The sequence below is a fragment of the Arachis stenosperma genome, chromosome 6 (assembly GCF_014773155.1).
Source record: "Arachis stenosperma cultivar V10309 chromosome 6, arast.V10309.gnm1.PFL2, whole genome shotgun sequence".
NCBI classification, from domain to species: domain Eukaryota; kingdom Viridiplantae; phylum Streptophyta; class Magnoliopsida; order Fabales; family Fabaceae; genus Arachis; species Arachis stenosperma.
Genome location: NC_080382.1, coordinates 2,402,448 through 2,427,374, shown reverse-complemented (window position 1 = coordinate 2,427,374; position 24,927 = coordinate 2,402,448). Strand labels below are relative to the sequence as shown.

The window sequence follows — 24,927 nt, the reverse complement described above, 5'->3', positions numbered from 1 at the left end:
TAAGGCGGAATTTGAAACAACACTTGCTTAAGCGGACTAGTGAGCTAACCATTAGAACAACCCAATTTAGTTGTATATTCTAATTATTATTTACATGACATTTCACCTTTGGACTATGCAGGTCCATTGAACATACTATAGTATATGCCCATCTATAGCCCATAGGCGATTTGGAAAAAGGAACGAAGTTTCTGCATCGAAGCAACAGATGCTGCTTTGGATTCTTCGCTTCATTAACAAGTGATGCTCTTCTAATAATTTAGGTCCCCCTCTTTTCATCTTTTATTATTCTATCCTGCTTTGCACATCATCACTTTTTTGTAAATAAATATATCTCTATGAAGGGAATAAATAAGGTGTGATTATTCAACTATTTATCAAGAAGAGATCATTAACAAGCATGATTACAAAACATTAAATAATTTGACAAATTTGGCTGAATCTTGCATCAAGTCTTCTTATGGCTATACGGCTAACACTATCTACATCTGTGCGTTTTACATTACACAATTCCGTGAACCCTCAAATCTCAATGTACAAATGAATGGGTTGTAGAATAACAACTCAAGTTTCCAACAACGATTTGTATTATTCACTATCATAAATTCTATAGAAATATCTGCCAATTGTAGATTTTCGCATTCAAATCTTTGTTATCTTGTAGTCTTTGTCTCAGTTCCATGGCTTGATCTGCATCCTTGGCAAGCAAGAGAGCAAACCCGCCGCCGCCAGCTCCAACCAGCTTGTACCCGGAGCAGTATGGACTAGCAAAAGAAAAGAGCCTGTCAACACACTCGTTGCTGCAGTAAGGATCAAGCTCTTGATGCAATCTCCAAGCTTCCAACATTATCTCGCCAAGTTCATCAATGTCGCAATTCATCAAAGCTTCTCTCCCAATCTTTGCCAGTTCAACAAGGCGCTTAATACTGGATACAAGAAGGTTATCCCTCCGAAGATATCTGATCACCACTTTTTGCAAAACCTTATGTGCAAGTCGAACCTATAAAACAGTTCAATATGCAATCAAAATCACAACTAACTAAAAAGATGATGTATCAAGAGAAGTGTTAACTTCAAAATGACAAGATAGAAAGGTGGTGATGCTGTATTTGAATGCATAGAACTCTCTGTGCAGGAACAGAAACAGAAAAGCAAGTTCCTACTATAATATAATACTTACTTGACCAGTAAATACAACAAGTAACCTTTGCTGCAACTTAGAAACCAACTGAGGTGAAGCTAACAATGGAATGACTTGAAGCCGCAATGGAATTCCTGGAAAGCTTGAAGTACATTTGATCCCAGGGTATAATCCCCCAATTTGGTCTTGCCACCCACCTCCAGTGCCCATGAGTTGTTCCAACACCAAAACAAGTCTAGCAACATTCTCAGTGCTGTCATCGCCATCAATTATCTGGAGAAGCGCTTTTACCACTGCAGCAGCTAAGATACTAGAAGTACCTAACCCACTACCACGGGGGACATTGGCCCAAGTCTTGATTTTCATGCCCATGTCTACAAGAATGTTGTCATGAATAATGCCAGTCACAAGTAAGGCAGATTTGACCAACCGAAATGGATCATCTCCATCAAATGGAGCAGAAATGGATTTATAATCTTCAATATGTAACTTGTTGTTCACATCATCAGTAATTAATACTCCGGTTGTTTCAGTTGTCTCTATGACAGTGCCAATTGGAGCAGAACCTTCCAAGCTTATTGCCATATTTAGAACACATCCAGCACGCTCGATGCTCCATGGAGGGGTATCACTCCAACCCCCAACAAAATCTACGCGTACAGGTAGTTCTACTTTTACCATTCTACGATGGAAAGGCTCATGAGTGTGCCCATCATGGTGGTTATTCTGGTACTCAAGACAGGAGAGGCTACCAGGTGACTCTGATAAATGCTCTGCAGAAAGGAGACTGAATTCAGCTTCAGAAATTTCATTTTCTCTAATTCTTTTGCATAAACTAAAGAAGCAATTAACTAGTTCAGATATGGAAACACAGAATATAATGTCTAAATTAAAAAACTAACATAGTATGTTATACGTTGTAACCTGTCATTTTCCGTCAAAACTCGAAACACTCCTGCATCCTTTCACAATTCTAATATAATAGTATTATGAACCTCAAATATACAGAGACAATATCTGGAGAAACTAATAAAACCAACTTTAGACATAAATGCCACTATTTTATCTTCAAAGAAAAATTGGATTTCAATAGTTTAAATGCTATATTGATTCGCAATAACCAGCACATTTGTGGTTTTATTTCATTATTTGGCACCAACAGATGCGCACAATATCATGTAAGAAAATAATGTCCAATTCATTATGCCTTGTCAAAAGAAAATGATCCTTACTATGAATATAATTTAATATCACTTCTCTTGTAATTATTTCTCCAGCTAGGTTACCCTAAGTTACAGCACAAATATTTAAATGATTCATGTTTATGCTTCCTCAACTAACTAAAGCAAAAGACAAGTCATCAAAACTGTACCAAGAAAAACCCTACTTCTCCCACAACACATACATATCTTGGGGAAGAGGAGAGAGAGCTGCAAGTTTGTGCGTATAATCTTGGGGAAGGATTAAAGTATGTACCCTTAAATCCATATCTTACTGCTGAAGCGGTTTCATCAGCCACAGCGGCCCAAACTTTGGGCTCCAGCTTGCATGCTGTCACTTCATCATTGCAAGCTCGAAGAAGATCAACTTGCACCTGGTATGCCCGGCTTTTGGGAAGTATATTGGAGTTCTGCTCTTGAACTTTTGGACACATACCCAGAAAATCCATGCATATTTCAACTCCAGAACCTTCATTTTGAAGAATTTCTTCACATAATTGAGACAAATTGCGACCCAGCATTCCATAGCTAATGCACGCTTTTGCAATTCCTGCTGCAAGATCAGCTTGGTGATTGCTAGAACCTATGCACATTGTTGAGAAATCAATTGATCTATGCAATTCCTCCAGGCTGATGCGGCTGGAAGATCTCCATAACGAAGAAAGCATATGTTCAGTTTTTGGTTTAGCTAAGCCCATCAACCAGAGTGCAACGTTAAGCATCTGAGAATAAGGAAGTATAGGAAATATTTTCGAATTCCATAAACACTTCTCATCGGTGCTTGAGGACTCCCATAAATCACTTTCTTGAATACCCAAATCATGTAAAACTTTCTTCCAAGGTTTCCCACAAAATGTGCCATCTCTAGAAAGTGAACTTTTCGGGTTATCATGAAGGCCACAAAATACTAGAACTCGTTCTCCACTCCCAACCAAGGGAACCTCCCAAAGACAATGGCGATCTGGAAGCATGAATTTGATTGAATCCTCAGTGCTAAGATGATCATCAAGAGCAATGTTGACTCCAACAACTATACATAAGGAGCCAATTTGTATTCCACCCGAAATAGATGAATCATATATTAGAGAATCTTCTCCAATAGAGACTCCTGGTGCAATTTTACTAGAAAGAATAACAGCAGATGCTGTAATATCAGCAGCTGTTGTTGCTGGAATAGAACACAGGTGTCTTCTCCCTACTAATTCTGAACCAACTCCGCTGAGGTGTTCTAGAACTTCATTTGAGGTTCCAAAGTGCAAAAACAACAAGTCATCTGCAACATAACAATACATGAAAGAGTAAATTTTTGTACAGATGGGTACGAGGAATGTTACATATAGAGATAAGAATGCAACTAAGCTTGACATACAGTCACAATAGCTGAACATCTTCTGCTTGCCTAATTTATTGACCAGTTCTTCACCCAGTGGACGCTTTCTCAACCACTCATGCTTTGCAGGTACCCAGGCAGCAACCAAATCTTCATATAAACTCATCTGCACAATGCAGACCAAGTATTCTTGGATAAAATAAAACATCGGACATACTCCAAACATATATACAGTGAAACATAACAAGATCCCTTGCCATACATTTCTTTGTTTCTCGGTTGCTTTCTACCATCTTAAAAAGCAATGCTATATATTTAATACAAAGGAATCCACTATACCTCTTTTTTTATCTTGATGAGTTCTGAAATCATTTGCTGAGAGGAACATGAAAGGGTAACAAGCTCTGACCACGCCTTACCCCTAACTGCTATTATTCCAGTATCAAGAAGCGTTCTACCATCAGCTAGAACTGCCTTGCTTTTAACAAGCTCTTCTACGCTAGGTTTCTGCAGGAGATTATCTACCAAACTCACTGCATAGTTTTGAGTGTTATTTTTAGTTTTAGCTGCAACAATCACTCCATGATTTGAAGCAACATCAAGGGTGATTGGAACAGTGATGATGCATGAAGTGTCCTGAGGCAGAGTCATGGTCGATGCATCAAAACATGGAAGAACATCCCCGGTCATGGTTAACATCCCACCTGCAACCATTAAAAGAATCTTGCAAGTTTTAACCAAACATCACCACTCATGATGAAAGCAAATTACAATGTAGACAAGGAATAGCAACAAGGAAAATAAACAAATCGCTTCTGAAACTTACATAACCCTTGTCTAATAAGTACATGGCATAGGAAGAGTACATAAGTATGATATAGGGAAAGAGAGAGTGAACCTTCACTTCCAAAAGCTTGCCTGGCACAAGAAGCAATAGCAAGAATATGGTCAAAGAGGAGAGGAACAGGACCATCTGGATCATCACCGGCCAAATAGGGAAGCGGAAGGAACACCTTCCCCATAGGGTTAGCCCATGGCACCCTCTTAGAATCCCCACCCGCATGGAGCAGCAGAATGTGCTTTTTGGCCATCAACTCAGCCATTGCCACGTCATCACCATCACCGTCACCGGCACCACTACCACTGCCATTTGTGCTTGCGACCTGTACAACAATGGAGTAGGAATCAATCCAATCATTTACTTTGAAATAACGGAATTATACGTTAGCAGCAATAAGATCGGAACCTGTGAGTGGAGATCGGGGACGAAGTGGTTGCGGTAATGGAGGGCGAGGGCGTGAATGGCATTGAGAGTGGCAGCACCGGATCCGATGCGGTGGCCGTCGGGGTCGGGTACGGCAAGGGTGACGGTGGAGGGGGCGATCCGACCCATACGCTTGGCCCGTTGGAGCTGCCAGGTGTAGAGCTGGGCCTGCTCGGGGCTGGCGGCGGTTAGGAGGATGGCGTCCCAGGTGGGGACTCTGGATGGGTGGCGGACGGAGAGCCTGAGATGGTACCATGATTTGCGGAGGAGGGAGGCCAAATCGTGCTTCTGTTTGGCCCGAGAAGACCGACCCGCCTTTCTGCTGCTCTCCATCGTCGTAACCAATTTGTCGGTGGTTCTCTCAGCTGCCAGACTGAGTGAAGAAGCAGTGAAGACAAGACGACGAAAGACCAAATCACCGCAAATAACTACCTTCGTCTTTCTTTGATGTTTGACGACAAAAAATTGACAACTTCATAAATCATAACTGCCGCAGACGACCATTAAAATGTGAAGAACTAGATAACAATAAAACTATGGCGTCGCCCGGACTCGAACCGGAGACCTTCAGTGTGTTAGACTGACGTGATAACCAACTACACCACGACACCATCTTGCAGAATTTCTATTTAATTATGTAAAATTCTTTTTAAGTTGTGTAAAACTTGTTTGGCTACATTTGATTTACTTTTTAATTTCAGTATTTTTTTATTTTTTGAATTTTATAAAAAAAAATTCAATTAATAAAAACAATAAATTTACCATTAGAGTTTATAAGAGGATATATACGTGAAACTATGAGATATTATTTGTGTCATTTTCTCTCCTAATAATATCGTCATTTGTTTGCATACACATATAAATTTACCATTAGTCTCATTATCAAAGAGAATGTTCAAGGTGGTTTATCATAATAAAGATAAAGTTTTTTTTTTTTACTTAGCATTTGTTATTTTCTAAAATTTCTTAGAATGATTATTGTTGTGGACTATAGAAAAATCTTATTATCCCATTTAATTACTGCATTGTAATCATTTTGGGGGGAGGGGGGGAGGGGAGGGTTAGCCCCGTTTCAATGTTAAAAAAAATTGGAGACACTTTGTAATTAGACATGGTTCGATGCATTTAAAAAAATTGCAAACATAACGAAAAATTGTATTATATTACATAATATAATTATTAATGATAAAGAGACATTTATGCATAATTTTTGCTTAATGTATCAAATAAAATTTTGCATTATAGTATCAATTTTTTTAAAAAAATATCACTACAATTACATTTTATATGTAAATAATATCGTAATGAAAAAAAATGTAGTAGAAAAAAAATAATGGTATAACTTTATTTAGGTTAACATATATAAATTTTGATTTTGAGCATATAACTTTGTTTAGGTTAACAAATACATACATTTCAATTTTGAGTATATATATATATTCCAGCAAAATATAAGAGTAAATACACAATCTGGTCCCTGTCCATTTTAAATTCGGACAAAGCGATCCCTCGCCATAAAAGTCACCCACGTCGGTCCCTATCCATGCATAAAATAACTCATCGAGCCTCCTCCCTTGCATCCCCGTTCAAAGTTGACGGAAAAGTTTGATGTGGAAGTTACCGGCGCTGATCTGGCAGTTAGTCCAGAGTTAAGTGCTAACCTAGATTAGGGTAAATGGATAGGGGTCGATTTGTCCCCCTGTCACATTTAAAAACGACGTCGTTGCTAGGTTAAGAAAGAGGAAACGTTTACTTCATCTTTTGGTTCCCCAACCTAGTAAGTTATTGAGTTATCCCACTGAGTAGTCTTATAATGAAGCTTATATTGCATCTACAATTTCAAGTTAACGGAAGAGAAAACGTGTATGCATATCCCCATTTTGGGAGAGAAAATATCATGAAATTTTGTATGAATGCATTATCTAAGGAATATGTTGTTTCTTCTTTTCATCAAATTGATTTTCATAAGAAAACCAACTGATGCTTTAAGGTTGAAAAGTTGTATGATTGAATTCTCATCATTGATGGAAAAGTCCATTTTTGTGTAAATATTACTCTGCAAGAAATGGGGATTAAAGCTTAAATGAATTGAAAGCTCTTTGATGTTAACTTGCTAATCAGGGAGTTTAGTTGGTCGCTGTGTTTAACCTCTTATACTTGGTAGAACCCTTCACATTGATTTTGGGAAGCTCACAAGGTGCGGGAAAAAAAATGAAAAAAATTCTTAAAATGAATAATTTGAAGCAAACTTTCTTGGTTAAATGCTCCTAATTTGATTTCTAATAATTAATTGTCATAAAGGTTTGCAGGTTTCCTAAATAGCAGTAAAACCAAATGACTTTATAGTTGCCATTATGCTAAGGTTTTAGAGTTTCAGATAGATACCATCCCTGATCTGTTGGTTTCATTTTTTATGCAGATCATTCGCACCACTTTAGATAATTATATGCAGGACAGGCAAAGTGAAGATGCTGATCTTATAGCAGAGCCTCATCATAATTGGGTAGATGAAATTGTACAGTGTGAAGGCCGTGGTGATTTAATTGTTGGTAATGACACTCGCTCTAGATGCTTGATCATCTGGCAGCATCTAAAAATAAAGGACACTTCCCTGTTGATAGGGTAATAGTTCTTCTTATTAATAGCTGATAAAAGAATCTATATCATTTATTGGTTGTTATACTTCCATTTTCTGATTTGTTAGTGTCATTTTTATAGAGAAGAAATGGAAAAACCTGAAATATGTGCTCAAATATGCATTCAGAGATTGGTTGAATTAGCCGAAAAAAATACAACGATGCGTCGTGTATTGGATCCAATGTTTGTTTACTTTGATTCTGGACGACATTGGTCTCCTCCAAAAGGGTTACCAATAATGATTTTGTCTAGCATGACCTATTTCATGGAGAATTCAGGTATTGTTCTCTTCATCATATCTCAGTCAAATCTTTGTCTGAAATCGAACCCAATAATATAGTGGATGTGTTGTACTGTTGTTTGGTTCCACTTTGTAACTTTGAACATTCATGGATTTTAAGATTCAAAAGAGCTATTAAACAATGCCATATAAGATTCTTATGCAAAATCTTGTACTCTTATCCCATGAATTTGCCATTTTTTTTCACCTTGTTTTCTAGGGAATCAGCAGTTAATTCTAGCTTTTGTCATACGTCATCTGGACCACAAAAATATTTTACATGATCCCCACCTTAAAACTAGCATTATTCAAGTTGCCACATATTTGGCTGTGCAAATTAGAACTGGGAGAGGGTTGGTAGAATTTGGTTTTGTTGATGACCTTTGCAGGCATCTTAGAAAAAGCCTTCAAGCCTCTAGAGAATTTGTTGGAGAGCAAGAGCTAAACTCAAATATCTTACTCCAAATCTCCATTGAGAAATGCTTACTAGAATTTTCCAAGCGAGTAGGTTCATGAATGTGCATTCTTTGGCCTAGAAAATCATTTTACAATTAGTTAGATCTCTCTGCTTCCAACAATTAAACTGCTTCATTTTCTATAAATAGGTCTCTGATGTATGGCCACTGCTCGACTTAATGGCCATAACCTTAGAAAATTTGTCGTCTGGTGTTCTTGCTAGAGCAAGTATTGGATCACTTATAATCCTTGCTCGAGTGATCACCGTAGCATTGCCATCTTTGCATTCACAGCAGGTGAAAGGAGTTCATTGTATGCATGTTTCAATTTGAAGCTTAGTGATCATTATGTATGATTTTCATATTGATTGAATTGTTAGTAATAGAAAACCTGTTGTTTTTATCCTAGAATATATCCATTAACAAAGTTTTATGCTTCCTTCTAGACATTTCCAGAAGTGCTTCTTATGCAACTCATAAAAGCAATGCTGCATTCATATCTGGAGACTTCAGTTAGAGCACACCCGATTAAAAAACGTTTTCTCCTTCTTAACCTAGCAACGACATCATTTTTAATGTGACAGGGGACAAATCGACCCCTATCCATTTACTCTAATCCAGGTTGACACTTAACTCTGGACTAACTGCCAAATCAGCGCCAGTAAGTGCCACATCAGACTTTTCCGTCAACTTTAGACGTGGGATGCAAGGGAGAGGGCGCGATGGGTTATTTCATGCATGGACAGGGACCGGCGTGGGTGACTTTTATAGTGAGGGGTCGCCTTGTCCGAATTTGAAATGGACATGGATTGGGTTGGGTGTTTATTCAAAATATAATAACATAAGAAAAAGATTTTAGAATAGAAAAGAATAAGAGAGATTTTGAGAAGAATTAAAGGAAAGAGATAATTTTATTAAAAAAAATTAAGAAGAAAAGATACAATTACTAATTTTTTGTTTGTCAATTACATTTTTATTAAAATTAGTAGTATCAAAAAATATTTTAAATTTAATATTACGAAGAAAAAATAAAAAAAATTATATGAGAACTAATTTGATTAATTTTTAAAATTTTAAGAATGAAAACGACTTACGTCTTACATGTCAAGTGACACGTGAACCAATCATCTTGTGCCACATGGCATTAACCCACCACGTCATCATGTCACGTGGTACTTAACGTGATATGTCATCATTCCAACTGACGGAAGGACTAACGTGACCAAGTCGTGTATCTTTCGTGGACGATTTCGATTAATTTTGTCTTTGTCTTTCGAGTATTACAATAGAGATTGGGGTATCTTCGAACCCATAATCTCTTAATTAAGTATAAGGAGACTATGTCATTTGAGCTATCACTGATCGGCGAAATTTATAGGTAGTTTAAGTATCAATGAATATTGTAAATTAATTAGGAATAAATAAAAGCAATTTATATTATTGTGTATTGAGTGTCTTAGGAGTGTGGAGTGCAAATGAGTTAGGAGTTTGGTAGAGTACTTGGTACGATATATGATGCGGTATTCATGGGACTAACTGATACTACGAATTGCCACCGTACAAGTGTCCGTTCCCTCCTCATCTTCAGCTTTCGCATTCACAAATCACACCCGCTTTCTCTTTCTTCATTATCACCACTCACCAAAACCAAACCAAACAAACCACACCCCCTCTAAGTAAATTTTCCTCCTTGATTTTGTTTAGTTTTGTTTTTCTCGTATTACTCTCCCCCATAGTTTTCTGTTTTCCTCATAGCAGGTGTCTAATGAGATATCCCATCTGTTCAATTTTGATCCTTTATTAGGTAATAGCAGCTGGGCTGGTGAAAAGAATGGATTTTTTGAGGAAGGTTGTTCTGGGTTTCGTATGAAGATGAATTTTTGTTATGATATGGAAGGTGGGGTACTGGATTTAGGTTCACTGCCTCAAACCATCGTTATCGAATGCCGATACATGTTGCGATCGGCATTCGAATTGTTCTCCAATATTCATTCCAAAGCTTTCTCTGAAGGTGGTTGTTCTTGTTCATTCATACCTCTTGGAGCAGAGCAGCGACACCTTTGACCCACCACTCTTTAGTAACAAAAGAAAAAAAAAAAGAAAAAGAAAACAAACAACAAAGTATATCCCCGGTTTTCTTTTATTTCTGGAATCTTAGCATTTTTCAGGATGGATTCTGATTCTGTGTTGGCATTGCCTAAGAGCAATGGATTCAAATCAAGGGACAGTCATGATTTTGAGGAAGACTTTGTAGAGAAAGATCCTACCGGCCGCTATCTTAGAGTACGACCTCGTTTATGTGTTTTTCACGATTCAATGTGTTTTGCATGTCATTGTGTGTTTGAATCTGAAAGACTGAAACTGCAATATACCATAGACACAATTTGAACGTTTTCTGCTTCTGCATTTTCATCAATACTATGCAGTATATCATTATGTGAATGAAGAGTTGATTCTGCTTCCATGAATCATCTTTTTTTTTTTTTACTTTTTCTTTTTTTTTTTTTAATTATTAACTGTTTTATTTCTTGTCTTGGTGTTCTTTTTCCCCACAGTACAATGAAATGTTGGGCAAGGGTGCTTTCAAGACTGTGTATGATTCTGATACTTGATTTTCTTTTCTAATTTCCCCTTCAGTTATATAATTATATTTTGTTCACACTTCATTGTCTTCTAATTTCTGCACAGGATTAACTTAATATATTACAGTAGATGTCTCTTTAACAAGTTTAGCCTCCAATTATATTTCATGATTCTTGAAGTTGTGAAAGCGAGCTAATTACTCTACTTCTTTTTCCCTCTTTCTCTTGCTTGCAGTTATAGGGGCTTTGATGAAGTTGACGGATTAGAAGTTGCTTGGAACCAAGTCAGGATTGATGAACTCCTGGGATCTGCAGATGATGTTGCAAAGTTGTACTCCGAAGTAAACCTATTGAAGTCTGTGAACCACGAAAACATCATTAAGTTCTATAATTCTTGGATTGATGATAAGAAGAAAACTGTTAACATTATTACTGAGCTCTTCACATCTGGAAACCTAAGACAGTATGCTCTCTTGCACCTATCACCGTTCCTTTTCTTTATGTTGTATTGTTGTATTATGCACACATGAATCTCTTGCATGCTTGTTGCTAACAGATACCGGAAGAAGCATAGATATGTTGACATGAAAGCCATAAAAGGTTGGGCTCGACAAATTCTTCAAGGTCTGGTATATCTTCACGGTCACAAGCCGCCTATTATTCACAGAGACTTGAAATGTGACAACATCTTTGTAAATGGGAACCATGGAGAAGTCAAGATCGGAGATCTCGGTTTGGCAACTGTCATGCAGCAGCCAACTGCTCGAAGTGTTATTGGTGCTATTACTTTTCTTGAATATTGATGTTCTGGATTTTTCATCGTGTTAACACCATGCAGAGTGCTGAATTTGTAAATTTTCCTTGTAAAAGGGACCCCCGAGTTTATGGCTCCAGAACTATATGAAGAGGAATACAATGAACTCGTGGATGTCTATTCTTTTGGGATGTGCATGTTGGAAATGGTTACTTTTGAGTACCCGTATAGCGAATGCAAGAATCCAGCTCAAATTTACAAGAAAGTTACCTCTGTAAGTGTAGTGACAATTGATATATCTTATAATTCCATGCTCGTTTTCTGAATAACTGCAACTGCATTTCTTTTCCCCTCTACTCTGACTCATTTCATTGCAGGGCATCAAACCGAATTCCCTTAACAGGGTGAGTGATCCCCAAATTAAGGAGTTTATCAACAAGTGTCTTGTTCCTGCATCTGAGAGGTTGTCTGCAGAGGAGCTTCTTAGAGACCCATTTCTGCAAGTCGAGTGTCCCAAGGATCCAATCCTTAATCCCTTAAACTCACCTACTAAATCTCCAAAGGCTATAGATAAGCCGAAATCTGGTCCTTTATCTATAGACTTCGAGGCTGACTCCAAAAATGTGTCTGTGATTACCTGTGCTGAAAACAGCCATGGAAGTTCACATTGTCCACTTCTGGAAGTTCGGCGTACATATAAAAACAATGAGTTTAAATTGAAAGGGACCAAAAACGATGATATCACGGTGTCATTAATCTTGCGTATTGCTGATTCTTGTGGTGATTATATGCTCTTTCCATTTTTCTTTTTCTTTTTCACATGGGAAAGATACCAAAGATGTAGTTTGGTAAATAGAAAATAATATCTGACCTAATTTTGACAAGCTTCCATGTTGGTAGTATTGAATTGATACCAGATTGTTCATCTTCCATAATGCAATAACTTAGTTTCTATTATTCGCAGGTCAAGTAAGGAATATACATTTCCTCTTCTACCTTGAGACAGATACTGCAGTTTCTGTGGCATCAGAGATGGTTGAAAATTTGGAGCTGTCCGATCATGATGTAGCCTTCATAGCTGAGCTTATTGATTACTTGATAATGAAGCTATTACCTCCGTGTAAGCCGCTGAATGAAGGAAATAGTCATAGTCAGTGTCCTGTGCCAAGCAGTCCTCGCACTGAAGTGATTTTTGATCAAGACAACGCACAGCGTCCTGTCCAAACCAATGCTCCCTCTGAATTGGTTTTCAGTCCTGTCCAAACCAATGCTCCCTCTGAATTGGTTTTCAATCAAGAGAACTCGACTCCAGTTGATTCTAACCAAGCAGAAGATTTTGAGACAGCCAACAGAAGCTTTGTGTTTAACAATGGTGATAATGCTGCTTTTGTTGGTGAGTATAATTCTTCTCCAAGTTTGAGTAGCTTGGAAGATCAAGATTGGCAAGAACCGGCAGAGGCTGATATAACCATTGAAGATGCTTGCATGAAAAATGAATACTGTCTTGATTCTGACGCTGATAGGAGTGAGAAGGGATTAAGTTGGTCAACCTTAGAAATGAAGCTGGCTGATACATTCTGGGAATGTTGTAAATTGCAGGCTACAAACTGTGCTGCAGAAAGCATTGTACTGAAAGGAATCTCAAAGAACTCTTCTCACTCTACAATCCCAGCCTTTTGGGGAACACCTAATGCTTTGAGCTTGACAAGCAACAATTCTTGGTCTCCAACCGACAAAGACATCGAGCACGAGCTAAAGCATGAACTCGATGCGATCGAATTACACTATGAGCTTTGGTTCCAAGAACTTTCAAGACAGAAGTTGGAAGCATTGGAAGCCACCAGAAAGAAATGGACAGAAAGGAAGAAACTGATTGTTCATTGATCCTACGATTGCTGCTCTTCCCCTTTTGCCCCTGGTCCAAGTTTTGTAAAGCTTGTGATATTTACTATTATTATTTGTACATTGGATGCGGCTCTTTTTAGTTAAAGCCACCGTCCGTACTCTCAGCCTATTTTCACAGGTTTCAGAGATTTTATTAAATTAGTATTGCCATCATATATGAGAAGGGCCTTCTCCAACCATTTGTTGTTAATACTACTTTGTTTAATTTTAAGGTTCATTTAATAAAGTAGTTGCTTTTGGATTAGCATTCGCCTACAAGCAATCACGAAAACATTATTTTTGTGATTTCAAAGTAATCAATGCTATGCAAATGAGACTAATATAAGATACATAAAAGAAGAAAAAAAACCATTCATTCACTCTTTGTCCAAAAGATTTAGAGTTTAATTGTTGGTGAATTTCAAAAAGTGAAAAAATAGCATAAGATAAATAAACGAAAAAAGAAAATCCATTCAAAAATCAAGCAAATTAAAAAAAAAAACTCTTGCTTGAAGGAGAATGTTAGAGATATAACTATTAATATTGTCTTCTCCTATGCATTTACACTTTTGGACAAACAAGTAAAATAATTTATGAAGCACAGAAACTTTGCTGAGTTGCCGTGTCTGCGTGTCGGACACATTTCGGACACGACACTCGTCCGACACGCGTGTCTGCTGTGTCCAAACCGTGTCTCAATTAAAAATAAAAAATTCTTCTCTGGACACACTTGGACACACCTAAATATCATCACGTGTCAGCGTATCCAATCTTATTCTTAATATATATTCTTAAAATAAATTTAGATATAGTATATATTATTATTTATTAAAACAAAAAAAAATTTCAATACTTAATATAATTAAAATAAGACATTAAAAATAATTTAAAAAATTAATTTATATTTTAATATCAATAAAATATTAAAATATCATTACGATTTATCTAAAAAATACTTTATATTTTATATGTATGCGTGTCCCCGTGTCATGTAAGATTTTAAAATTCACGTGCCAACGTGTCCCGTGTCGTGTCGTGTCCCGTGTCCGTGCATCATAGAAAATAATTGATATCTCAGTGGAGTTGGTCTACATTGCATAATACATTAATATGATTTACACTATTCAAACGATAAGTGGCAATGTAGCAAATAGTTAAATATACACATGGATTGAAACAAATGACAATGATTAATATGAAGTAATGATATAAAATTATATTTTATTAATATTCTAAAATAGACAAAAAACTGGAAAATATAAGAATTTTGTAATTATTAGCAAAAAAGAGGAAACCAAGAACCACACCCTCTCAGCTGCCATATAATTTCTATTCAAACAACATGAAAAGCTTCTCTATGTTGGGCCAACCAAAAATAATAAAAAGATTGCATGAGCATATGCAGTTAATCTTCACGCCATTGGTGCTTACACTTCTCATTCAGGCACAAGTAAAATATAGTTGCTGGCTCATCAGCTGAACGAGTCTGAAACTCTGTGTAAGCAGCTTTATCATGACTGCATCTTGGGCATGGCACTGCAAAAGAAGAGGGAACCAAGTTAAATAAGAAGAAAAACAGGAGAGGATACAAGGTGTTGACAAAAGAAGCATGGATTGTGCAATTAGTCCTAATTATTAGTTAAAAGTACTGAATTAGAAAAAAACTTTTTCCAATTAAACATACACAACTATACATTCCTATGAGATTGAGATAAAAGAAAACCTTAGCACTAGCACAAAATCTATATTGTGAATTAGTTCTCAACCTAGATCAACGTATAACTCATCCTCCCAAAAAATAATAATAAACATAATCATAATGGAAATCTATGACAACAGCATGACAAAATTAAGGCCGATAGAATCAACTCAAAAAGTTTCTACTCAAGCATTGATAAGCAAACTGAAGTATGCAAATTGACATAACTGAACATAATTAGTGTGTTATGAACTTATGATTCAGCATTTCAGCAATATGGTTGATTACTTGGGATTGATTCAGTCCATGTTTGGATTTGAAATTGACCAGAACACAATTTCAATTTCCCTACTTCTAAAAATATTTTCTTTTTTCATAAATAAAACTATCAGGATAATTTGTTGCATTTAGACACGTTCAAGTGTTCAATTATGTTGGAGCTGTTAATTTATCAACAAAGCGATATTACAAGTTCAAACAATGATAACTGTTCCAATTTCTACCAATTGTCCTAGTAAACAATCACACAAAGCTAAAGAACAAAGCACCGTTCAAATCACGAACAAATTTACATATAAGATGATGAACTAACCAAGGGTGCTTAATAACAGTAAAAGATGATTGAACTTGATTAAGCATTGAAGTGCTTGGATCATGCACAGAGAATATGTACGTCTGTGAATGGAAAAAGAAAAGAAAAAGAATACCCTCAGCAGTGGGAGCATTCTTCATGTCATCTTGCGAGATAACAGGCTCTATCTCTTTCCTCACCAACAACTGCTTTCTCTTAATCTTGACCTAAAGAGTGAAAATAGAAAAAGTAAAAACCATAGAAAAAGCAGATAAAGACGTAATAGAAGGAAAGAGGAGTGTTCCTACCATGTTCTCAATGTGGCAAACGTAGGGGCAAGTTGGACAATAAAATCTAGAGGGGCGACCCAGATTAGGCTGTTCATACTGCAACATGTTTCCACAAGTTGGGCAAAACTCCATCACTGCATTACTTTCCGATTCAACTTCGATTAGGAGCGCTAGTGCCGTCGCGGCGAGGTGAGGCCAGATATCCTTTTTCTCTTTGGGCTTGGGCTGGGGGAATAATCGGGAAAGGCCCACTGTATTACGGAGAGCAAAAGCAAATTTTGAGTGGGCCAGCCCAATTGTGTGGTTTTTCTTCAAAAAAAAGAGGCGTCGGGGTTGGTAGGGGAGGCAGGACACTTTCACTTGAACCGAGGCTGGATGACGATGGCTGGAGCGCGGCGGAAGCACGGTGAAACGGCGGCAAAAGCACGGCGAAACAGAAGGGAAGCTCGGCAAACAGACGCGGACGTGCGACGAACAGAGGCGTTGCGACGGCTTTTGGAGAAGCGCGGACGGCGGCGGTGGCTGGACTGGTTGAAGAACGACGACGAGATGGAAGAAGTTCTTCCGAAGAACAGAGGCTGTTGCGTTCGAAGGGGTTCTGGTCTTCTGGAGTTGAGAGAGAGGCGAGATAGCTGGGGGAAGTTAGGGTTTTTTGGGTTTTTCCCCTCACTTTTCCTGATTGTTAAAACGGCTATGCCTCTTTTTTCAAAACCGACCGGATCCTGGTTCGATCAGACCGAGTGGTTCCGGCCGGTTTAGCGGTTTATGACCGGTCTTTTGACAAGGCTTTTGAGGATTGAAGTAACTACCTCCCATATCTAAGGAATTAATCATTTTCGAATTCAGCTCTTATCTCGACACAAGCCCCTAAAATTCAAAAATTACAATCACGCCCATGATTAGAAGACAAAGGGGTGCATATAACATCACAATTAATCAATTATAGACAAGGACAAGAGTAGAGGAAGTTTCATGGAAGCCAATTCCTTCCCAAGACTATCACGTTTTAATCATTATTATAAATAATATCCCTTGTTCCCCACCAATGCCCGGCTGCCCGCCACTCTCCATGAAAAAGTAAAAACAGTGCAGTAACATGTTCACCCTGCACTAAAGTTAAACCATCATTTTTGTTACACGGGTTACTAAGATTTGTTAGTCAGTCCATCGTGTTAAATTCAATATGCAGGGTCAGCATTAAAGTATTATTAGACTCCGTATTTTGTACACACAATAATTCCTAATGCGTAGGACCCATCAAGAATTTAGCTCCTCCTAACAACTTGGCATTGTGGAATAGACTAATGCATCTCTTATAAAGGCCATTTCTCCTAACGAATTCCAAGTCATTGCCCCATTGTTCACACACAACTACAAGTCGGCTTCCAAAGTCTCTTGCTTCTTTCATTCACCTATCTCTAGTTTCTACAGTTTACAAAATAGAACCATGGAAAGCAGCCAAGGGGAAAAAGAAAGCGCTTCTGCAGAAGCAGCTGTGTTTGAGGACTTGCTGCCGGTGATGGCAGAGAAGCTTGACGTGGAGACTTTTGTGTCTGAGCTGTGTGGGGGTTTCAAGCTTCTGGCTGACCCCGAAAAGGGTTTGATCACGGCGGAGAGTCTGAGGAGGAACTCGGAGCTTCTGGGCATGGATGGGATGAGCAAAGAGGATGCAGAGGCTATGGTTAGACATGGTGATCTTGATGGGGATGGGAAGCTGAATGAAACTGAGTTTTGCATCCTGATGGTGAGGCTTAGCCCCGAAATGATGCAAGATGCTGAGGCATGGCTTCACAAAGCAATTCAACAAGAGCTCACCAAATCATCAACCTTGTAACCGCTGCTTCTTTCTGTCAATAATTGTTAAGTTATTACGGTAACATGTATGTATGTATGTATGTATATTTATGTTATATCATCTCATCTGGGTTATAAAAAGTTGCGTGTATTTTTGAATGGTGTCTCTGGTTGAGGACTTGAGGTGCTCATGTCCACCGTGAATGCTTATGTGAATCTGAATAATATTGAAATGAATCTATTGAGTGAGTTCAAACCAGCAAAATGATTAGTGTTACGTTATTTTGCGTGCTAAATATTAAAGCATTTTTGGATAGTTTAAGTCATAGCTTGAGTAATTTTATTTTTCATAAAAAGAGCTTTTATATAATATTTAAATTACCATACTGTACATTGCCTTAAAACATTATGATACAATATTATGTTTTAATAAAATAATTTTGATATCATCAAAACCTAAAAGGGTTTAATATGATATCTGTCAGAAATCTCTGAATTCAAATGGATTATAGTACGGATAAAACTTAGTAACATGGATGTATTTGAGTACTTGAAACTTAAAATTTGAGTTTGCATCAACTCCTTTGTTCAGAAGATGATCTGAATATTGTAACACTTTTACTTGAAAATTGGCAGAACAGATTTCAAACAATGAAGCACCCTTTATTGCATAATTTATCGTCAGCTATGGGAAATTTTGGAATGTTTGGTGTTTAAACATTTTAGAAGCAACCCTTTATGCTTTTACAACACCATGGGACATCACTTTCCGTAATAACATGATACTAAAATGTTCCAGAGAATCATGCATGTCATCATATTAATAAGCCAATTAATTTTAATCACAGCAAGCTACGATGTCGCATCAAGTATTAAAGATTCTGCCTCTGAAAACTGACTATATATTTAGGATCCTACAAAAGCAAATTTCATATTAACTGCTACACAGCTAAGAAACCAGAGATTGAAATTTGAAAACAGCATAACGCACTCCTTGATGTATGACCAGCTATTCCAACATCCACGAGAAAAAGATCAAGCAACTCCAGATGCATCAAACCCCAGGGACCAAGAACTGCTTCTAAGTTCTGGATCTTCGAATTGGTGTTCGACTGTAGAAAATCAATAAGATATATCTAAGGTGGAGAAAACAATTTTAAAACGGAAGGCAAATCCAATGGATTAATTAAATTGACTGAAATGCAATAAGTAAATGCAAAAGGCTATTGATTAATTTGCCCAACAAATGTAATACCTGCGATGTCTCCCATATTCAGGACTCCTGTTCCTACCATAGTCAGGGCTCCGAGGCCTACCATATTCAGGGCTCCTACGCCTATCATAGGCTGGACCATTGTACCTATCATATACAGGACTGCGTGGACGGCCATAGTCAGGGCTCGGTCTCCTCCTATAACCTGGACTGGGTGATCTCCCATAACCTCCTCTTCTAGGACTGTCATAATATCTGTCACCCTTTTCATCATCATCCCTCAGAGCATACTCAACAGACACTACTCTATCCAATATCTTGCTGCACAATTGCAATGCAACCAGCAATTCATTCACCAATTTACATGTGGAGTCAAATAAGAAATTTCAGAATTCCAACCAATAATATTTAGAATCTCATCACTGACCTCATATGTGTACACTCAAGAGCTTTAGTAGCATCTTCTTGTGTTTCAAACTGCACAAATGCAAAGTTACGACGAATGCGAACATGAAGAACCTTCCCATAAGGTTCAAAATGTCTTTCTATGTCACGAACTCGGGTGCGAATTGGATCAAAATTAATCACAAATAGTGTTTTTGTGGGCCTCTGGTTTGACCTTGAGCCATCACGATGGCGACCGCGTTCACCCTGTTAAAACAAAACAAATAGGAATCCCTCTGCTTAAGATCAAGTGATGGATTGCTGGCGTGCATTACAATTTGAATAATATTAGGTAAACGCAACTAAAAAAATGCTAATTGGGATCCTATCATACCCTAGCCCACTCTACAGACAGCCTTCGCTTCTCATAACCAAATGGAAAGTTGTCAAGAGCACGAACTGCATCTTCAGCATCTCGCTCATCCTCAAAATAGACAAAAGCAAACCCTGCATAAACAGAACTAGTATTAAAAACATCTAAAAGCAAAAGCAAAGATCAATATTATAAAATTTCAACATGTTATCCCTGGCAAGCAGTATATCATCTGAATCAGGGAATTATTTCCCTTGTCGGGAACAAAGGAATACAACACCTGCATATATGTGAGAGCTGATGCAGATGATGCTGTAGTGTAGAGGCGTTGAATGATGAAGAAAATGATGATTGCAATTAAAGATTAAAATCCAAAATTGAGATTCTGATATTGTGCATGTCATTGCCAAGCATGCTTCTCCATTCAGATTTCAGACAGCAGTAGTGATTCAAATAATAGATGGCATGGCATGACAGAAATTCAATGACCCCCTATTTTCAGTGAAGCTAAGCATGGCATATTAAATCGATTGAAGATCATTCCAGTGGAAGTGGTTGGTGCGATGAGGTGAGTGAGAAAATGGAGATCATGCTATCGGTAGAAGGAAGCAGAGAGCAGACAAGCATGAAAGGTTTCCTTCTGTAAAAAGTATAGAAGCTCATCAAAGCATATTTTTCCTTAGAACAAGTTCCTGCGTCAAAATAAACACGTATAAAATGGAGGATTGCTTTGCCCCCACAGAAATTTTCAATTCTTTCTGCGTCCATTTTATTTTCCACCAGGATTACATTACATTAGCAACAATCTTCCAACTCCAAAAGCAGCATTACTAACAAATAATATACCCTAATCTCCAGCATCTTTCAGTATCAAACCTAATTCTAAGTAGCTATTAGTGTTAGATGAACTATCTATAACCTATCAATCAAAGATTTTCCAGCATCTACTAGTGTAATTGCACAAAAACCAAAAACACGTTGCAATTTTACAAACCCTAAACATACATTAATACAAGACAGGTGAAATTGGTGAAGTGATCATTCAGCGTGCAACAGAAAGTGATACAAGAATTACCAGATTTCATGTCAACGCGCTCAATCCTGCCATACTTGGCGAACAAGCGTTCAAGCTCTGACTGACGAGTATCGTACTCAAAGTTCCCAACGAAAACCGGCCTCATCTTCGCCTTTGCCTTCAGAACCAAGGGTTTTCTTTCCTAGAACAAAGAGAGAAAGAGTTATAAGAATCAACGAAGGACGAAATAGAAAAAAAAAAAAAAAAACCATAAAAACCATAACCCCTGACAAATAGGGGTCATCGCTCTAAAATTGCGATAAGTTTAGAAAACCGAATACCAATGAATCAATTAGTACCTGAAAAGCTTGGAGTCTGTTGGGGAAAGTTACGGGTAGGGAAGGATCAAAAGGACAAAGCTAAAGCACACTGGGAACAGGCAAGAGAGTGATGTTTCTTCACCGGGTTGAAATATATATTCTGATTCGGATAGGATTTCGCACCACAAACCAAACCCTAATTTTGAACTTTAAGGGAAAAAATAAAAAAATATTGATGACTATAGTCAATACTGAGTTGGATTAGATTGATAGGGATGTGGTCTGTGCTTGTAGTTGTGGGAGTTCAGCCCATCAATAAAAGTCAATGGGTGCAACCCATTTAGATCATTTTTTTTAAATCGTTGTTACAAAACTCGATCCAAGTTAAAGAGAGAAGATTTGATTTGTGCATTATTTACTTCGAAATAAATTCAAATTAAACAAAATATTATACTAAAAATAGTCACCAAAAATATTATACTAAAAATGTTTAGAAATTAACAACTAAAACATAACAAGTTTTTAAATAAATAAATAATAAGTAATATTATATAACAAAATACGAATACATTTTTTTATATCTGTTGTTGAGTACTCTAAATATTATACAATTCATTTAGATCATTTAATCTATGTTTATCTTTTTTCTTAGAAAAAAAAAGTTCCAAGATGTTAGTTTTTATGACCAAAACATAAAAAATAAAAAATATTGTTTTATTTGACTATTTTATATTTTAAATTAAAAAAAAAAAGAAGAAAGGCCAAAAAAATAATAAATATTTATATCTTGTCCTAATAATTAAAGTCAAACCCAATAATGATAAAAGACTTAATCTATAAAGGAGGTCTTCAACTCGTATTCGATCTCTTTAAAGAGGTCGGACACTGCAAAGGAGTTCAAGCTCTACTTGCACAAGCAACTAAGCAAGTAAACTACTCCATGAATCTGTCTTATTATCTCTATCTTCCCTAAAAGATAGGTCTCAATAACTCCCGAGATAAAGGAAAAGGTTATCCATCAATAAAGATGGAACTACTCAACAACAGGTGATCACCTACTCTTACTATAAACAAGGACGGAGACAAGTGGAAAAAGGGGCAATGGCTCCCCAAATTAAAAATTTTAATGTATAAAGGTCATTAATTTTTATATTAATCCCTCCTTAATTTTAATTTTTCTTCTTCTAAAATTATATTTTTATGTTAGCCCCCTCCTAAGAATTACTCTAGCTTCGCCCCTGATTATAAATATACTGACACCCCTTAGGTATATTTACATTATAATCTACTAAAAAAATCAGCCTAAAATCCTTACTAACTTAAGTATCGGAGTCTCTTGCAGGTACCATCCCCCATCTCCTCACGAGGAACTCAGACAGGCGGCACCTCGGCATCAACAAGTCGGACGCTGCCATACAAAGAAAATTAGACCTCATGTTCAAACCCAAATCACCGTTTTAGGTAACCTTTGGAACATTGGCACAGTTGTCGGAGACTTGTGATTCATTTTTTAACAATGGCATGACCACCAATATTAAGAAGGCCACACGGCATCTAAATCTGAACCCGAGCCCCACACAAGTGGACCATGCCATTATACTACCTCCACCACGGCAAACGCATGGTCCTCACGGGGAAGGGACATCGGGAAACTTCCACTCAAGGAGAATTCATTCAGAGATCCACCATCCTGAAGGATATTGACTTCATCAACAACCTCTTTGCTATGTGATAAACCAGACTTGCATATCTCTGAATTAGTTCTTCAATATTGGAAGAATGCTTTTTTTGAAAGAAAGCATTGTCCAAGTAGAGAAACTTCTTCAGGGAACTCTTCACAGAACACAACTCACCAAACTCTGGTTTTCTCTCCTTGACTTATGAATGAGCACAAAATTTCTTTTATCTCCTTGCATGTTGTTGGGTTCTTCGTTCTAGGTCAAACTTTGAACAGTGTGCTTCACCAACCCACAAACTCACTTTTTCTCATTAATTCTCAGAGTAGAAACTTTGCTTCTGACCTTTTCTTGTTGACTGAAAGCCATAAAACAGCAACCACAAAAGTATTCCAATGGTAAATCGGATCTGAGCCATTGAGAAACTACTTGGTCCCCAAGAATCACTTGTGACCGTAGATATACAGCAGTGAAAAACAGAAATCAACTTTCCTTTGTATCTCATTTTGGACTGAGCAAAGAGTTAGGAAGAGGAGAAGAACATATGATGCATGTATAACAAAATGGGTTACCTTTTAGCTTCTGATCTTTTCTTAATGTGGTTTGAAATGGTTGATTAGACCTTACCCTTTCTTGCCCATCATTCTCTTTCTTCCTTCTTTTGTGAATAGCTTAAGAACTAAGCACTTTCTCTTACTTCTGTGATTTGACAGAGAAAAAAAAGAATGTTGCTTTGAAAACAAGATGGAGGGATTTGTTGAAGTCAAGCCGGGTTTGGATCGGGTCTTAGTTTGCTTGGCCCGCCTGATCTCTTGTTTTGATTTTCTTTAGGCTTCTCTTTATATTTTAGCCCACCAGCCTTGTTATTTTATTTTCATTCCATTTGGACTGCTGAATTGAATTTTGGTCTGCAACATTTAATAAATAATTAGCAACATATAATTATTAATAATCAATACTAATTATTTATTTTGTCCAAAAATAACGTTTGTCATCGTTAATTAATTTAGTTAATTTCTTAACTCAACAGAAGGATATCAACACCCCTCTTGTAGTGCGTTCTGACCTCCAACACAAAGGAAGTCTTAGAGGATGTGCACAATGACATATGTGGGAATCATCTGGGAGCCCGATCACTAGCCAAAAAGGTGATCAGAGCTGGATTCTTTTGGCCGACCTTGCAAAAGGAAGCGGCCGAGTTTGTTAAGAAGTTCCCATATTTCCAGAAGCATGCTAACTTTCACGTTGCACCGCCTGAGGAACTCATTAGTATCATCTCACCATGGCCATTTGCAAAATGGGGTATCGATCTGCTCGGATAATTTTTTCAAGCCTCAGGACAAGTCTAATACCTCATAGTAGGGATTGATTATTACACTAAATGGATCGAGACAGAGTCCTTAGCAACCGCCACTGCCTAGAGAAGTAGAAAATTCTTGTACAAGAACATTATCACAAGGTTTGGAGTTTCTTACTCCATCACCACAGACAATGGGATTCAATTCACCGACTCAACCTTCAGGAACCTGGTGGCTGACCTCAAGATAAAACATCAGTTCACATTGGTAGAGCATCCCCAGGCCAATGAACAGGAAGAAGTTGCGAATAAAGTCATACTGGTCGGGCTAAAGCGACGACTACAAGACGCGAAAAGGGCTTGGGCTGACGAGCTTCCTCAAGTCCTATGGGTGTATCGGACCACCCTACATTCCACAACAGGGAAGTCACCTTTCCGACTTGCTTACGGAATGGAAGCCATGATTCTCATACAAATTGCTGAATAATCACCTCGAGTTATATTCTACAATGAAGGAGCTAACGTCCAGGCATAAAAAGAAGAGCTCAATCTTCTCCCAGAAGTCTGAGAAAGAACTTAGATTAGAGAGGAAGCCCAAAAACAAAGGATGACTCTAAGGTACAATCATAAGGTGATCAAAAGAAGTTTTGTCACAAACAATCTTATCCTGATCCGAAATGACATTGAAGTGCAAAAGTCAGGTGAAGAAAAACTATATGCAAACTGGAAGGAAACTTAGAAGGTAGTC

General features: G+C 37.5%; 5 protein-coding genes and 1 non-coding gene across 10 annotated transcripts; 2 read left to right on the top strand and 4 right to left on the bottom strand.

The window, feature by feature from the left end:
• Positions 1-350: 350 nt before the first annotated feature.
• Positions 351-5,448, bottom strand: LOC130935530 (bifunctional fucokinase/fucose pyrophosphorylase). Its single transcript, XM_057865316.1, has 7 exons — positions 4,938-5,448; positions 4,590-4,854; positions 4,031-4,395; positions 3,731-3,857; positions 2,618-3,634; positions 1,181-1,914; positions 351-1,000 (listed from the first exon to the last, which is right to left on the bottom strand). The coding sequence occupies exons 1-7, from the start codon at positions 5,286-5,288 to the stop codon at positions 608-610; spliced, it is 3,252 nt and encodes a 1,083-aa protein (XP_057721299.1). The 5' UTR covers positions 5,289-5,448; the 3' UTR covers positions 351-607.
• Positions 5,449-5,492: 44 nt separating this feature from the next.
• TRNAV-AAC (transfer RNA valine (anticodon AAC)) lies at positions 5,493-5,566 on the bottom strand. Its single transcript has one exon. It is a non-coding gene; the product is annotated as a tRNA-Val (tRNA).
• Positions 5,567-9,881: 4,315 nt separating this feature from the next.
• Positions 9,882-13,786, top strand: LOC130935563 (probable serine/threonine-protein kinase WNK10). 2 transcript variants are annotated; one of them, XM_057865360.1, is made up of 8 exons: positions 9,882-10,003; positions 10,132-10,610; positions 10,883-10,920; positions 11,145-11,372; positions 11,466-11,686; positions 11,780-11,937; positions 12,041-12,443; positions 12,628-13,786. In XM_057865360.1, the coding sequence occupies exons 2-8, from the start codon at positions 10,497-10,499 to the stop codon at positions 13,545-13,547; spliced, it is 2,082 nt and encodes a 693-aa protein (XP_057721343.1). In that variant the 5' UTR covers positions 9,882-10,003; positions 10,132-10,496; the 3' UTR covers positions 13,548-13,786. The 2 variants fall into 2 exon arrangements, with proteins under 2 accessions (XP_057721343.1, XP_057721344.1); XM_057865361.1 differs by lacking the exon at positions 10,883-10,920 and having other exon boundaries at positions 9,906-10,610.
• Positions 13,787-14,751: 965 nt separating this feature from the next.
• Positions 14,752-16,749, bottom strand: LOC130933292 (uncharacterized). Its single transcript, XM_057862871.1, has 3 exons — positions 16,126-16,749; positions 15,954-16,044; positions 14,752-15,083 (listed from the first exon to the last, which is right to left on the bottom strand). Exons 1-3 carry the CDS (start codon positions 16,237-16,239, stop codon positions 14,953-14,955), a joined length of 336 nt encoding a protein of 111 aa, XP_057718854.1. The 5' UTR covers positions 16,240-16,749; the 3' UTR covers positions 14,752-14,952.
• A 691-nt stretch (positions 16,750-17,440) lies between these two features.
• On the top strand, positions 17,441-18,166 carry LOC130935125 (calcium-binding protein KIC). The gene has a single exon (XM_057864704.1). It carries the CDS (start codon positions 17,555-17,557, stop codon positions 17,939-17,941), a length of 387 nt encoding a protein of 128 aa, XP_057720687.1. The 5' UTR covers positions 17,441-17,554; the 3' UTR covers positions 17,942-18,166.
• A 373-nt stretch (positions 18,167-18,539) lies between these two features.
• LOC130935124 (serine/arginine-rich splicing factor RS31) lies at positions 18,540-21,452 on the bottom strand. 4 transcript variants are annotated; one of them, XM_057864701.1, is made up of 7 exons: positions 21,246-21,406; positions 20,947-21,088; positions 20,152-20,511; positions 19,893-20,005; positions 19,542-19,765; positions 19,157-19,435; positions 18,540-19,013 (listed from the first exon to the last, which is right to left on the bottom strand). In XM_057864701.1, the coding sequence occupies exons 3-7, from the start codon at positions 20,273-20,275 to the stop codon at positions 18,983-18,985; spliced, it is 771 nt and encodes a 256-aa protein (XP_057720684.1). In that variant the 5' UTR covers positions 20,276-20,511; positions 20,947-21,088; positions 21,246-21,406; the 3' UTR covers positions 18,540-18,982. The 4 variants fall into 4 exon arrangements, with proteins under 4 accessions (XP_057720684.1, XP_057720683.1, XP_057720685.1 ...); XM_057864700.1 differs by having other exon boundaries at positions 20,152-21,088; XM_057864702.1 differs by lacking the exon at positions 21,246-21,406 and having other exon boundaries at positions 20,152-20,563.
• Positions 21,453-24,927: the final 3,475 nt, after the last annotated feature.